This window comes from Ischnura elegans, chromosome 7 (genome assembly GCF_921293095.1).
Source record: "Ischnura elegans chromosome 7, ioIscEleg1.1, whole genome shotgun sequence".
NCBI lineage: Eukaryota > Metazoa > Arthropoda > Insecta > Odonata > Coenagrionidae > Ischnura > Ischnura elegans.
The window spans coordinates 17,109,206-17,125,932 of NC_060252.1; the positions used below are offsets into that span (position 1 = coordinate 17,109,206).

Genomic DNA, 16,727 nt, shown 5'->3' on the forward strand with positions numbered 1-16,727 from the left:
GAGCAAGATTGAAATAGCAAAATCTTAGATCATTAAATCTCGGATAGACTTGATAGACATGGCAGCTTTGTTTATTTATTTCCTGTTTGAAATGAATATTCAATTTCCATTGAATTAAATGCTCCCAAAGATGGAGAAGAACAATGATTCATAGTAACCGACTTTGTCCTCAATAATGGGGCTTGTCAATAAGGTTCCTTTTAGATCAGAGTAAATGAGGAAACGAGAGCGATTGTCTGCCGTTGCGCAAGGAACCAAGATACAATTGATAAAATCCCGGTTCATTGATCATTGACGGGTTCCGAGTGACTGATTATGACGATATATTTCGTTCGAATTTGGTTTATTGGATTGAAAACTTTATTGAAATAAATTTTGACGCACACGAGCTAGGAGAAGTATTAAATTTTTTTATACAACGAATTTATACGTATTTTTTCAATCTTTTTCCAAATCCCGGACTTACACCAAATTCAGGATCGTCAATTTTGGTGTTATTTTTTTATTACTCCGCAATTATCATGAGAGTTCTTGTTAATATGTTTTCTGAGATTGTAGTCCGTGAGTAATTTGTATAACGAGTGGTCGGCTACCTTTTCATCCATGTGGGATTTGAGTGACCAAATCGTTTCTACGATGTATTCCAAGCACAATAATAAATATATTGAATTAAAATACTTTTTTTCTAAGGTGAAGTGATATAAATATAAATCTAATATTTTATTCAGGTATAACTGAGCTAAATTGGTTCTGAGATTCTATTTAAAAAATATATCTATTCATTATTCAAATGTATATTGAATATGATGCTTGTGTAATCAGAAGAGGACACCATTATCTAATTTTACCTAGCTGTTAATAAGAACTAATTCTCGAAGCATCTTTTGATTCAGAATCTAACGTAATATCTGTGATGAGAATACCTGTTATATCCAATAATTAATGGTTAGTTGATTCGAATACAATGGCGTGGAACGAAATTAAATTCCAACCTCTACCAGAACCGAGAATGTTGGATGGCATTCCAACGATATAATCGGTATGAACTATTTGTATTTCACTTAACGATCTTGGGATCTAAACTGATTTCATAAATTACCGTTAAGGAAATTAGCTATAAGTATGTTATATAAATACTGTGTGGATTTCCTTATGACTCAAGAAGAGAGATTGTAACTCTCTCGCAAGTTTGCTTGGGATTTTGAATCATATGAAATTCCCCGAAACTCAGTTCGATTTTTGATTTATCCTTCCCAGTCTATACGACATCAATTGCTGTTACTTATGCGAGCGACTGAGTTTGATTGTATTGTATGGCTGAGCCATCTCCATGACAAAGAAACAACATGCATAGTTTCTCCGTCTCGTTGTTTTAGAAGTAATAGATATCACCAGTTTTCCTAAAAGCTTCTCTGACTTCAATGAGGGTATTCAGCGAATACTTAATTGTATTCTATGATTTTAATTTAAACTTAAAAAATCACATTTTACTTTGATCGGATGCAGAAATGCAGAAATGGGCAATTGCAGAATCATAAGCGTTACAGAATAACTTAAATTTTGGCTATTCTACATAATTTGATGTTTGATGGCTTAATAAAGAGATAAATATAGGGAATCTTTATTATTGATAGCGAAATAAAAAAAATATCCCGTGAGTGATACATAACACAGGGAGAACCTCAAATTAATTGGTAGGGTATATGCGAATAATTTTACAGTTGAAGAAGTTATTTTACTTTTTGGGCCAAATAGATGCTATTGAATGTTCGAGCGAAACATGTTTACTCTATAGCAACTCCATTAGTAGTATCTTTCACTGTCGCATAGGAGTACCAACTTTCACCTCCCCCTCCCTGTTTAGGAAGACATGTAAAAATCGGTCATTTTATCTCGCTCCAGATCGATAATCCTGTATAAACTTTCCTTAAAAGGTTTCTCATCGATCGCACTAAAAGCTAGATTTCTTTTCTCCTCGGTGGCGATATGGAAGTGGATGTTGAGAGTGCCGAGTTGTGTGGGGGAAAAGAAGCATGGTATCGGGACGTGGGTGGGAATAGCATGAGAACTGTTAAAAGGACTGTGTTGTGCATTGGGGAAAAGGAGAAGGGGCGGCTGGCTTTGGCGGTGGCGCGAGAGAAGGAGAGGGGGTAGGAAGCACACCGTTCTCTAAGTGGAGAATGGTATGGTATGGCATGTTGGTTGACGGTATTCAAATTGTGGAGGGACCACGGAGTGAATGTATACACTATACACGAGTGCACAAGGTGGCTGCGCAGAAGGTAATATCTGAAACCCCCAAACGCTGAAACTCTTGGAAACGGAAAAAAAGTTAGCTAGTTAAATACCTGTAAAAAGATTTAATGAAATTCCTGTTACTTGACCCTCTTTATAAGTGTTACATTCAATAGAAATTACATTTTAAAATGAAATAAACAACTTTTAAACAAAGTATATTATCTTTGTTTGCCAATTAGGGTCATCGGATCCATCACGTGATCTCGGAATTTGCTATGCTGTTTATGCAATACTTGACACTGCTAGTAAATTTAAAAACAAGCATAAATTGATTTTGAAGGGATTATGCGTCACATAATGAAAAGTTTTCAAGATTTTTTTTCCAGAAATATAGCTAAAAATATTTTTTTCCTCTATGTTTGAAATGGAAAACGCGACTTGAAATGGAAGTAAAAAGTAAATTAAGTGCGAGATCACGTGTGGCTTCCCTGTAGGTCACTATCCGCCATAATGGAATTAGCTCCCTCTTTCTCCGTCTCAATGGCTTCTCAGCAGAGCCTGCGTTTGAATTTTCCGACTTCAGGGAGAATTCTTGTATTTCTGGAGCAGACTTGGAATCCAAGGAATAGCGACGAAACTCTCAAAGATGTTGTGCTCGATTAGCTCACAGATAACCTTATCCTCGCTTTTGCTGTCTGTTCAGTTTCCCTCATGTATTAACTTCTTTCAGGGTGCGATCAATGGAATTTTATGGGCTTCGTTCAATTTTCAGGGACATCCAATATTTAACTCCCGCAGAAATTCACCCGAAGGTTTAAGAGGGTAGAGCTCATCTCAGACTGAGATGTGGGCCTGTGAATATCACGGAAGGAGGGCCACTCCGTTTCTCTGGGTCACCTTGTACTCCGAGAATTTTTGTTGGAGATGCCCGAAGGCTATCCTATCTTTATCGTAATTCGAAAGCAATATTCTGCGACTCAGTTCCATTCTATTGGTTATTAGTTGTTGATGCACCGATGTGCAATTCGTGAGCTTAAAGGATCCACTCATAAATTTCAAAAATAAGGAAGCAGAGCTTTGAGTCGTGATAATAACGACGAAAATGGAATTGGTCACGTGGTAGTGCGCGGCGAACAGTTTGAATTATTGCCTTTCGTAAATTTGGGGTAGCAAATCAGAACTCGAGTTAGTCAGTTTGGTAAACTCATAGTGAGGCGAGCATGGCAAATTCTAGTTTTTTTTACGCCGTCACTATTTTTCCGATCAGCAAGTGATTCACTTTGGATCGCTCAATCGCCTAAACTAGTATATGGGAAAACAGGGTAAATGAGTACCTCCAATAACATGAACAGAGTTCCATAAGCTGAGACCGACATGGACACCCCAACGTCAGTATTATTATTTTAAAAGCAAAAATAAACAACTGAATTCCTTATATCTATCTACATTTTTTAATCCTAGTACTTCTCCTGCTTATTGGCTGATTGCGTATTAGATTCAATTTTAATAACATTTTCGATCCAATAAAGAACGTGCAAAAAACGCTATCATAATAACCAACCAATCAAATCCATCAGACGAATCGCATGATTCAAGTTTCGCAATTTGAATCTTGGTCTAGATCGCGGAATTCGAAAATCGCTATAGTTATTATTGTGCTATAAGTTTTGAAGGATGGATATGCTACAATCTATCACTATTAATTTTATTATTTATCATCATCGTCACGAAAAGAGCGCATTTAAGTCCTTTGCGGCGGGGGAATATCATTAAATGCAACATAGAATGATCACAAACACTTATGCCCTTGAAAGGGACAACCTACGATGGCGGGACTCGAGCCTGCGAACTTCGGTTTGGCATGCAATGGATTTACACCGCCGCCTCTCAGCAAATCGTAGAAGACTCTTTGCAAAAGGCTACTTCTAATTTGATACATATATAGTCTCTTCTCAACTAATATCACGTGGAGCTACGCAGGTTTAAGTGGTTATGATCGGCAATAGTTCTACCTAATCCATTGTTGCGAATGCGAATAACATTGCGAGGTTCGAATTTTAGGATGTGAGTCGGGAGATTGTCGTGCGTATCGGCGAGAGGGCGGAAGAGGAGGTGAATGTGGAGGGGGGTAGGGAGTTGCTGTGAAGGAGGGGGGGTATCCCCCGCTCGTCACCAAAGTGGTCCGCTAAGTGGGTTGCTTGCTTGATGGGCCGGGAGTGGATAGAGTGGAGTTGGGCGGGTGGCGGGAGGCGCTTCTCTTTTTTTTCTCCCTTCGGAGAGGGAATGCGACCGGGAAGAGACTCTTGGGTGGAGTATATATATTTGGGTGGATGAAATGAGGAGTAGTACGGACTTGTATGGCGATATTCGATGCGTCGCTTGCGCTGGTGTGTCTCCTCCTTAAGTGGCAAGTTCATTGCACTGTGTCTTACGATGACGCATCACTTCCCGAGGAAAAACTTAGCTCTTTAACTCTGAACAGTATTAAAATAATAACTCAGTCTAGTCTAACTTAAAAAAAATAGTTCTTCTGGTCTATTTTAGCTTTGAATGTTGCATAAAAAAGTCAGTCTCTTCCATAGGCTTGAAGTTTTTATTTGAGCCCTTAGTCATGTTAATTTCTTAATTTTTTGATAACTCATATTGTAATTAAATCAAAGAGTGTGCTCTAATAAGAGATAAAATTGTCAATTCGATTTGCTTTTTTCATTGGCGTATGTAATAAGTTTGAATGAGACAGGAATTTTGATGTCAATATGTATAATAACTTGGGTGTGTGTTTTATTTTCGAAGGTGCATGAGCGTAGCGGCATGCCATCAATGACAATAACTCTCCCGTTCCACTGCTCGTATTTTGTCTTGATTTCTCGGCGTAGAATTTTATTGATTGAGGTTTATGCTGAGAACGTTATACACTTAATATCCCTGATAATTTCAAGTTGATAGTCTTCATTACCATCACTGGTCAACAAACCAAAGATTGGTTTGACGCAGCTCATCACTCAATTCTTCTGTTTGATAGTCTTTTCACACCTACGCATTTCTTTTCTTTCTCATTCCTCTTCACCTGTTCCATATATTTCATTAAGGGTGTTCCTTTTCCGTTTTTGCCGTCTACTTGTCTCTCAATGATCGTCTTCATCAGACCATAGGCCATATCTTCATCATGTCTGAAGATATGGCCTATAAGGTTGTTCCATCTTCTGGTCAAGAATTTCATGAGGCTTCTCTTCTCTCCTACTCTTCTTAGGACTTCCTTAGTACTTACTATGTCGATCCATTTGATGCTCATCATTCTTGTGATGCACCAAGTTTCGAAGGCCTCTTTGCTTGAAGTAAAGATTTCTCGGGTTTTGCACCGAGGCAGGTCATCCATCTCTTCTCCCAACGTTTCGAGGAGCAACTCCATTGGATTCCTGAATCCCTGAAGACGATGGGCGAGTTGCTCATCGAAACGTTGGAAGGGGACTTGAAGAACCTGACCCGGTGCGAAACCCGAAAAAATCTTCAATGGTTCGCCGAGAAAAAAACAAAAATTATATGCCCCTTCTCTTAATTTCTCCGTGGCTATCATTGTCCATTCCTCACTTCCGCTGAGTATGTCAGTCTTAAACAAGTGATTTATCAGGAAAAAAAGGTCGGTAGAAAGGGAGTGAACGTCCTCTAAATCACCACTTTTGCTCAAAGTCTTCTCTTTAAATTCTCCCAGGGTCTGCTTCCCGCCCCCTTCCAAATAGTTTGTCGTTTACTCTTTCCTACTCTGCTGAAAAGGGCCTAGCACTCTTCTCCGGTTTGAGGTTTCATACGCACGCACATATGCCCCTTTTTGAGTCCTCTCTCCTCACGTTTTTTCTCCCGGAGTCTTTGAGTGGGGAAGTAAGTGCATAGCGATCTCCCCTTGAGTGCACCATTGCTGTAGCGGCATCGGCGACCCACCCTTTGTATTCCTTTAAGTAGAGGTTTTTTTCGTCGATGGATAGGGTGGTCTCACCCTCGCTTCCAGGACCATACACTCACAGCGTACGCCTCAATATTTGATTCGATCCGGGCGATAACATGTACAGCATAGTCCAAGAATATTGCAATAATGGAGGATTCTCATGTCGCCTTCCCGCTTAATGTCTTGTCACCCTCCGCGCATTTGAATGGGTGTAAATAAGGCCATTGCCGACAGGTGAAGCGATCCTAAATTCACGAGGAAACATAAGATATTTGTTTATTGATTTCATAGTTGTCCCAGTAACATAATTACAGGGAAAACTCGATTTATAAAGTGGATATAAACATACCCGTGGATATACAGTCCCTTTCATTGAAATGTATCAATTACATCGGATATATTCATTATAATACATCTATAACATCAGATATTTACAAAATATGTTTCTTACTGGAATTAGATCAAGTTTACTACAATATTCATTATTTTTCTCACACATTATATGCAATGGTAAATTTTTGGCCTAATCATGCTTTACATATTCTAAATAAAACAAAGTCTTGGGTCTCAAATGAACTACTACAATAGACTAGATATAACAGCTATAACAGACTAGATATTGGAATATCATAAGCTTTTCCCAATACATGTTGGCTGGAATATTTTCTTCATCTACGGTACCTAGTATGAGAAAGAGTTTTCAGGAAGTTTTGGCTACTTGCTCGTAGACATCCAGCCACCAAGACTTAGAAAACAGGGTGTCGTGCCATGGAATTCGTTTTCTTCCCTCTAGATTAGGTGGTGAGAAAAAATTCTGTAAACAAAATCTCCACTCTCCCTTTACATAGCTTGTTCCGTAAGCGTCCGCGTCTTCGAATAGCCGACCAAATGGACGTTGAAGATGTTCTCGGATGGGACGGATAGTGGAGGGGAAATGTGTAGTGTGTGAACGTTATTTGGGGAGAAGAGGGCATGACGAGATAACGGTGTGGGTTTCGATGCACATCCACCCTTATGCGTCTTCTGCTGAGGAGGTCTATCGGAAAGATAGGGTTGCGGATTGGAGATTAGTGTTTGTCATTTTAAGTTTGTCCTTTTCTGGAAGCTAAACGCATACTTACCAAAACCTATCTAATTATCGCACGTATCCATAAAATTGATATAATGTTTTATAATTTGATAAATACCTTTGATGTCAGAATCTTTTGCTCCAAACTTTCCAAAGTTGACACCAGCTTAATTTTCACTCGTTTCTAATAGCCACGAATATAATCTTTTTGGGTTTACAGGCATCAGTTAATGTAAATAAAGGCATTAAAACCTCTATGGAGAAATAATAATAAATTCCACTCACGTAACATTTTTACATACCGACTAGTTCAGCCATCTCGTGTTGCAATCTAAAGAAATTCCGTAATCTCATTTTGAACTCTAGGCTACCCGAAGTAAACTCTTGAATCGTGTATTTTCTACATATATATTACGTAACAGTTAGCGTCGCTGATGTAGAGTCATTATTTTCAGTCCTAAAATTTTCATTGTAAAAATTGTCATTTTCAATTTTTTTGGTCGTTTGTCCACACAGCTTGTATCGTTGGCTGCGTAATGTTCTTCATATTTCTTACATAAACATTTTCCCCAAAATATTTTAGGACAGACACGGAAGTTGGTTCTATGCACAACTTTCCACTGGAGATAGGAGGGACTCTTTTTACCAATGTATTCTTTCCATTCTCCGTTTTTCTTTTTTCTACGAAACAAATGCTCATTACGTAGTAGTCATTTTAGTATATTTTCCTGAGCGCATTTAGGGTTATGCCAAGAAACACACGACACGAAATAAATGACTGCTCATGAGTGAATCTCTGTTTAAGCTAAATTAAATTCTAATCTGTTCTCTAAACTGGAGAAGTAAAACTGGAGGCATTGCAGTCAATTTCCCCCGTATTTTAGCGAGTGTGGTTATGCAGGTCCGATGCGGGGCATAAAATACAGAAAATGAATCCTGGGCGACGCATCTGCAGGAGGCAATAAAAAGGAACAACTCATCCATGCGCCGCCGATCCTTCACTTGTTTTCAATTTCGAGATGCTCCTCCAGATGCCTCTGCCCTCCCTTCCTCCCCCACCCTCTTCTACCCACCCCCACCCACCGGAACCCCCTTGACTTATTCCAGCCCTTCCGTTTCCCTCGTCTCTGCAGCTGCAAATGTGCTTGTTCCTCACGGAATGCGCTTCTCTTTCATATGATTCCATTCGCCATGCGACACTCTCATTCCGTATTACACGACTGCCGCAAAGTGCAACTCTGCCACTCCGCGGGAATTGTTTTCTTAGACGTCCCAAGCAAATCCCTGTGCAGCGTAACAAGCTTAAGGTCTTGGCAGCACCGCACATCCGGTCCTTGATCATCGAATGGCTGGTTTCCGCCAATGCACTATGCTATGACAGTATTTCTGAGAAAAAAATTAACCATCCAGTAGTTATAACTGATGGAGTGTTGAAGCTTATATTGATGCATTTTTGAAAGTGAAATCTTTTTGGTCGGTATAGAAGAACTTATTCTAGGGAAATAAATCGCTTAAGCGAAGTTTTTCTGCGTTTAATAGAGCTGTGATACTTGACTTAGGCAAGAAGGTGCTTTTTATGTTAAGCCTTGCATATAACACTACTACGGGATATTAAAATCGAATAAAAATTCTCTATCTCAATGAGAATGATGCATCCATGTAGCATGGTCAATTTCATTGACAAGCCATTATTTCGGGATTCAATCTATCATTTTAAGGATTATACTCTATGAAATATACTCTGTGAACAATTAATGATATTTAGGCATGCGATTTCAAAATTGGCGAGATATGAATTCCATTTTTTATTACAAGTATGAAAAATATCGAGCCACTGTACATAAATTTTTTCTTTATAATATTTAATCTAATAGTATATGCAGGCAATTATCCTTGGAATAATTTTATCGCTGTACCATTAGATTTTATAAATATAATTTTAAGAGTTATTTATTGCAATTTAGACATGGAGGATATGTAAATAAGAAAAAAATGTTTACATCATTATGGAGTCACTAAATTGAATGCATTGAGTTTCCAAAGGTGTGTAAAGCGAGGAAATTTTAAAGATAAATTTAAAAAACACAAAAATAACATTTATTCCATGTAAAAAATGGTGCGAAATGACCTAGCTGTCGACGCAACCTAAATTTAAATACTACTACTCCATATAAATAACATTAAATTCCATGAAATATATTCTTTAAAGTACTTATTGTAAACAGTGGTTGGGTTTCAATCAATAATCTGTATTAACTCAGCCGTCGGTATTTTTCCATCTAGAGTCCACCTCCACTTTATAGTAGGGAGAAATGCCTCCTTGCAGGGTCCTCTCTGTTTTAAGTCCCTTCACTTGTTTTCGGCAACATCTGCACCCGGGACGGAAAAAGCATATACCCGCGGAATAAACAAGCGAAAAAAATTACATCTCCTTAAGGTCCAAGGAAAGGGAGACGAGGGCGGAAATATAAGGAGCAATGCATCATTTCGGGAGAAATACTTGAATAAGGGAAAAGGGGTGAGAAATGTAATTTTCTCGAGAGGCGGTCACGGGGAAAGGTGGAGATGCTCTGGAGAATGTGGGTTGGGGCGTTTTTCTTTGGGGGGTGAGGGAGATGTTAGGGGGTTATTTGTAAGGGGAGGGGTGGCGGAAGGCCTTGGGGGGAGGGTAGAAGCAGAGAGGGGGCGAAGGATCAGGGAGAAGCAATCTCAATAAAATAAGGGATGGGAAAGAATTGGATATTGACCGGCGCGGGTGAAGGTTGGTGGGGAAGGGGATCGGAGGTTGGGGGATGGGGTGGGTGGGTCAGCTGTAGGGTGGAAAGGGTGGGGAAGGTAGAGTGGGAGGGGAAGTATATCCCCTTCCCTGGCGGAAGCTTGAGGTGAAGGATAGGAAGCAGGTAGCATAAAGGCTCCTCGGGAGGGTTGTGGGATGCTTTTCCAAGAAGTCAAGTTGTGAGGGGCCGAGAGGGGGTGGTTTTCATCCCTCTCCCCCCCCTACTCCTTCTCGCCAATCCCAGAATATTTCACTCTTATCGCTGCAACGAGTTAAGGCTCTCGAGGAAGGCGGAGGAAGTCGTACAAATGGGCAGCGGGAGCGGTTGTGTCGTGGTCTTTTCTCGTTGTTGGCCTCGGATTTTTAGCCATTTTGGGCCGCGGATTTATTTATTTCATCTCTCTATACTGCCCCAATGAAAGGATTTGTGGAGCCGGGAAAGCCTTACGTTTCTCATTCGGGGGTTCGGAATATTTCCGTAAAGCCACACGCAGGGATACATAAGTGGCCGATCTTTAATGCTTAGCGATTCCATAGAAATATGTGTATATACATTTTTGGGGGAGAGGGGAACAAATTCTGCGGTCATTCTTTCTTCCCTGACTCGCAACTATCGACATCCCACGGGTCAAGTGCGTTTTCGAGAGGTGGACATCGATAGCTTTCATGGGTGGATGTAGTAGTAGTAGCGGTTTTACTCATGGCTATCTTGACTGTGCGTATTGTGAAGAGCGGGTTAGCGATTTTCCTAAGAATAAAGCTGAAGGAGTTCAAGCAATTCAAATCAATTTTTGCATTACCCATTGTCAGTAATGCTTTTAAATTGATCTTTACCATCACCGGATGACTTTATACGTTAATTTTTACCACTTCAATCATATACTGAGTTTTTGTGGCACAAATAGGCAAGGCTGATACTGTGAAATCCAAATGGACTTCATTATCTATAAATACAAATACAGCCGCTATTTTCCCCAGCATTGAATGTAATGTAGTAATACGTATTTCACTCATTCAAAAAAATGTTAAGTAAATAGAGTTTTGTATTGTTATATTTATCGTCTTTAGAATTCATATTTATTAACTTAATAAAAAATGTACCTTTGTTAAATTATACATTTTTGATACGCAAACGAAAATTTATAATTTTGTTCTGGGATAATATTGGGTTTTGTTTGAGAAATAAAGTCTATGGAAATAGAACAACTGCTTTATCTTTATCATGGTAAGGCTTATGAAATTATGGTGCCCACAAAATTTGATTCAATAAATAGAATTTCGACTCTTAATTAATGCTTAATTTTCTATGTTTTACAGGAAGCATGACGATGGATGTCAACAAGCAGAAAAACGGAGCTTCGCCCTCCGGCCACCAGGAGTGCGCCGGCTGCGGGAAGAAGATAACCGACAGGTAAATGTGAACAGAATTTTGTTCGGTAAATGAAATCAACCGCAATCAGGATAGTGATTACAAGAACCAAGATATATCGCAAAGATAATTTAAGAATGAGTACCATTAAAATATCATTTTACAATCGCCAATTATAAAATAAAATTTTGTTTAACTTAAAGTTAAAATACAAGAAAAATGTATTTCATGTTTGGTTTATATTTTCAAGTGTAATTAACTACATTTATTTTGACCATGAGATATGCTTTCCGTCCTGTTTTAGGTTGCGTACCTCAGTGCTTAATTTTGAAAATAATTATAATTTTGTTCCATAATGAAAAATATTTTTAAATTATAGCAGTTTTTGTTATTATTTTTTCATGAAAAAAATTAAACGTCTTAAATATATTTCTATTGATTTAAGTTGAACATGCGAATAAAAACTCCATAGGAAATTCATTCATTCACTCCCCTTACGCTTGGGTTAGTAGTTTCAGAAATCAAGTGATATAATTGGAAATGTTTCCTAAGTTTATTTTTGAAAAACGTTGAGTGCTTCTTCGCCATTTTATGGATGTGATTCAAGATTGATTCGATCGAAAGTAATTCTTTTACCTCTTCGCTGCAGGTTCATGCTGAAGGCGCTGGATATGCTTTGGCACGAGGATTGCCTCAAATGTGGTTGCTGCGATTGTCGTCTGGGGGAAGTGGGATCCACTCTCTACACGAAAGCGAATCTTATACTCTGCAAGAGGGATTACCTTAGGTCAGTGTCCACAGTCAATAACACATGCTACTGGGCATAAACCTCTCTCATTCTTTTGCATGAAAATGAATTTCAGAGAGCATTTATTAGCTGAAGAAACGTGTTAAATAAACATATGATAGTTTTCATGGAAGGGAAATTTCATTATCTCCATTAAAGTTTTTAAGCTTAGTTCTCTAATTTTGTAACTTATTTGGCAAAAAGACTTCCATTTTGTGAATTACCTGTTGCAAAATGTCATTTTATGAACAAATTATCGGAAATGATTTTATTTCGCATTGATTCCTCTCTCAATTCCATTTTATTATTCTAAAAAAGGCTTTTACAATTTGCTTTACAAATTACAAATTGAAATTTTGCTGAGATTTCCTATCCCGAAAAAATATTGAGATGATTTAAAAACTCAATTTATTCTGTTTAATTAATATATTTCCTGCTCAAAAGGTTTTCGCTGAGAGAATTGCTGTTGTGGAAAGTAGAAGGAAAGCGTGTATTTCCCATCCGGAAAATAATATTTTTTGCGGAAACATAAAACTAGTATGCCCCATTTTAATGTGAATTATTTATTTATTTTGTAGGTTGTTCGGGAACACTGGCTACTGTGCCGCTTGCTCAAAGGTTATCCCAGCGTTCGAGATGGTCATGAGAGCACGGAACAATGTATATCACCTAGAATGTTTTGCTTGTCAACAGTGCAACCACAGGTATGTCAGTTTACCTTGTATTTTTAGGAATAGCCCACTTTCTTGGTTTCAGAAAATTGTCTGCAACCTCAAAGCAGAGATAATTTACCTTTTTTTGGCTATGCGATTTTGCAAATGAATTATCTTTTGCTTTAACTGTGGCGCGTTTAATTTTTGCCCAGAATTTCTTACGGAAGGTTACGGAAAAATAGTTGAGAGAAACCAGGCTATGCTATTAGCTTGCACTATATGATAACTTGTAAGGGGAATGTCCAATCACCATCATTTTTCTGACGCACGTAGTACTTCAGTTATTCAACTATCGTCCTTTCAGCACCTAACCAGAAACCTTCACATCTTGTGAAGTCCTGGTATTGAAACATGGATCTGTATGGATATCAAGATAGTGTGGTTACTCGAATATTACTTCCCACTTTGCGGATCAAGGTTGAAATCCTGACTGTGGTGCAGTTTTTTCGGAAACTGCCTGGTCCCTGCTAGATTTCATTGTGGAGGGCACCTCAAGTTCAGCACCCCGTCCGTCGGATGGGACGTTAAGCCGTTGTCCCCTCGGCGCCTTTCGGTAAGAGGAGTTTAATGCATACGCCGGGTTTCTCTCCATCCTTCCGTTCCCACAAAAGGAACTCAGCTGTCGGTCACCTTTGCCAAGTACCATAGTTACTATACCTTGGGCCTAAATCCGTCAAAGCGTGGTTCCCGATACCATTTTTTTAAATCGTTCACTGTTCGACCGATCGCAGAAGGAGAGCACGTTGCATGCAATATTTTTCATCCTCAAATTTCGCCGTTGGAAATATGAAAAATTGCTCCCTGGAAGGCCATCGCTTTGAATTGGAGTGAAATACCGGGAGAACAGTTACATGAAAATCTTTCCCGCCCCTCCACCCCCTCCCCTTCCCCTCGTATCTCTTGACCGGCAGCGGCATATTGAAATATCTCCCATTCCTCACTTTTTAATATCGACAACATCTCCCGAGGAAAAAAAGAGGAAGAACGGCGTCCGGCCGTGTCTTGGAAACAACACCTCTCTCTTCTTCCTGCCCCACCCCACTCCCAATTTTGCCGTACGTTTCCGCATATGAGAGTGGGGATCGCCTCTTCCCTATATATACATATATTATATTCTCATATGTGTATGTATGCACGCTCGCGTAGATTTTTACTTCCCGGAGAATAAAAAAATGAGGGATTCGTTCTTTCCTTTTGACTTCCTTCAGATTTCATCCCGATAGCAAATCCCTTATCTTTTCAATCTCCTAGCCCCCTACTCCAACTTACCTCTCCTCCTTTCCCCTTCCACTTTCGCATCGGTCCCCCACCTTGTACCAATCCCACCCATATTTTTCTCTCGGTCTATTCTTTCTTCCGGCGGCCGAACTGCGCCTCACCTCGGAGGAGCTTTCATTTTCTATCCGCCGGTCCGTCCGCCCTGCCCCCATTCACTCCCTCTCCCCTCCCCGGGAATCCCTCGGCTTGGCTTTTCCCCGCTCACGTTTGATTGAATCCGAGGATAAGTGTCACAGGTCGAGGGAGAGCAGAATATCTACCTCCACCTCTGTCTCCTCTTCCTTCCCCAATATGACTAACCATTGAGAACGTACCACTTGACCCTAGGTTTCGTTGGCAAGGTCAGTCAACTCTCCTAAATTATACAAACACCGGACTCCACTCATATATTTTTCTCATAATTTCATTATTACTGAGCCTGATGACAGCCAATCAGCAGCCACCTGACCACGAGAGTGACTATATATAAGCAATGAAAAATCTCACTCGACATGCAAACACAAAAGATACGTTAAAAACAAAAGAAAACATTCAAAAACCTTCGAAAATCCGCAAAAAAGTAAAAAAAAGACCAAAAATGAAAAGGACTATAATCTAAACCCAAAAAAATTTTAAAATCCGTTAAAAAGTTAAAAAAATAATAGCTACGCCATACTTCAATTTGTTCCAGTTATTGTTTTCATTTATTTTTCTTAGTTCTAGTTGCTCAAGTTTTAACGAACAGTACTTAGATTTTAAGCTTCCTATTCTCACAAACAACACACTGCACAAGCCACGCAAACAAAAGCTATTTTTATTTTAGTTATTTTTAACAACATTGGTAGTGGTGGCCATTGGCTACCGGAACAATCAGTCAAGCTTCTTAGCACTCTACACGCTTCCCTGAGGACGATGGCCGAGTTGGGCATGGGAACGTTGGCAGTTATGCAGTTCCTGACCCGGTGGCGATCCCGAGAACATTTCACAAAGTCTATTCGCCAGGAGCACTAAATCTTTCTAGTTCCGTTAGTTTTTACTCATATTGAAACAATTAGGAAATTAGCTTAATTTTGGTGTAATAACTTTATCTACTCCATTCTCGTCTTGAATTTTTTTTGAAATTGAAAAATCTTTACAACACCCTGTCATGTGTTTAACAAACAAGTAATTTTGACATAATAGTTTTTGAAACGTGAATCATCAAATTCATGGTCACTGGGGTTCAGCATGTCCCAGTTTCTGTCTTGTTTATCAATTCAATAGTTCTTTTTGTGAGCTTTGAGAAAATATTCCGTTGGTAGAATTTCTAAATAATTTTTTGCCAGATATGATTTATTAGGAGTTAAAATTTTCTCAAATTACCGATATACTTCCAATTTTTAAAAATAACACATTTATTATTTTGTTATTATATTATTCTCTAAATAGTCCGTTCGGTAAAGAAATTTTCATATCTTTTAAGGTTCTAGTAAAAATTTCATCATGCTCAGAGTTCCGATAATTTTAGGTTCAGCATTTAAATGAAAAATAAGGTAGGCTTGCATCTAAAATTAATCTAGCATTACGCTAACCCTCCACGGAAATCCGTAATTCTTGTGGCTCGCTATGAATTTGACCGCGAATGACATTTGCTGCTAATGTAGCGAGTAGATTTGGACTCTCTGGAGGCAGAGAAACTAGTATCGTGGGTCTGAGTGGAGTTGGAAGTGAAAATGTGACGTTTGGATAGGGGACTTTTGGACGTTTAGGTGGCTGGGGACACGCATAGGGATCCCATCTCCTGTCCTTACTCCAGCCCTGTCCACCCTGCAGCCATATCTTTCCCCTTATCCCCCAGCCCTCCATCCGTCGCGTACTCCTGGTATAGGAAGCGATCGTTGCGTATTTCAGGGCTCCATCTTTCCCCTCGTATCTCACCGTCTCCCTTACCTCCATTCCAATCTTGCACCCCCCTCCATACACCCGTGTCCACCGGCCTTGCCAATTCCCTTCCTTTCCCCGCACTGCCCCAAGACCTTCAATTTCTCCCCCTACCGTCTTGCGTCCCCCCTTGACGATGGTACACTCGGCCTATCTCACCCTGCCTGGCGTCTGTCTCACAGTTGAGGTTTATGCTTGTCAACTCCCTCACAGCCGGCTAATACTACACCACTATGGCGAACCTATTTTCAGGGGTGCAGCTAATTCTTTTCCGAGTTACATAGATAAATATTTATTCTTTCATCTTCTTTGAACTTTGGTGCAAATACAGAAGCCAAGAGTTTCTGGTTCATACGTGGAATGGCTCTCCGTCACTTAAAAATAAACTTGAAAATAGAAATATATAATTCAAAAAACATAAATGGAATACTAAACTAAAATTAAAAAATTACTTTGGCGATATGCCGTATTACAAAAAGTGAAATCACGCTCCAATGAACATGATATTTAAATATGACATTGAGTGGATAATCAAATGCACTACTAAATATCTAATTCATCTAGTTTGTTTTTTATACCTAATTTCTGTACTTAACAGCGAAGAGAAAAAAGATATCACTTGTACCCCTTGGCTTCCAAACCACTCCTATCTTATAAT

The 16,727-nt window shown here is 39.2% G+C and overlaps 1 protein-coding gene across 1 annotated transcript in view; it reads left to right on the plus strand.

Moving 5' to 3' along the window:
* LOC124162313 (LIM domain only protein 3-like) overlaps nucleotides 1–16,727 on the plus strand; it is a 258,012-nt gene that overhangs the window by 205,041 nt on the left and 36,244 nt on the right. Inside the window, exons 2-4 of the mRNA XM_046538805.1 lie at nucleotides 11,341–11,434; nucleotides 12,042–12,179; nucleotides 12,758–12,883. Of these exons, the coding sequence (XP_046394761.1) occupies nucleotides 11,346–11,434; nucleotides 12,042–12,179; nucleotides 12,758–12,883 (353 nt within the window). The 5' untranslated portion in view covers nucleotides 11,341–11,345. The remainder of the gene's footprint in view (nucleotides 1–11,340; nucleotides 11,435–12,041; nucleotides 12,180–12,757; nucleotides 12,884–16,727) is intronic.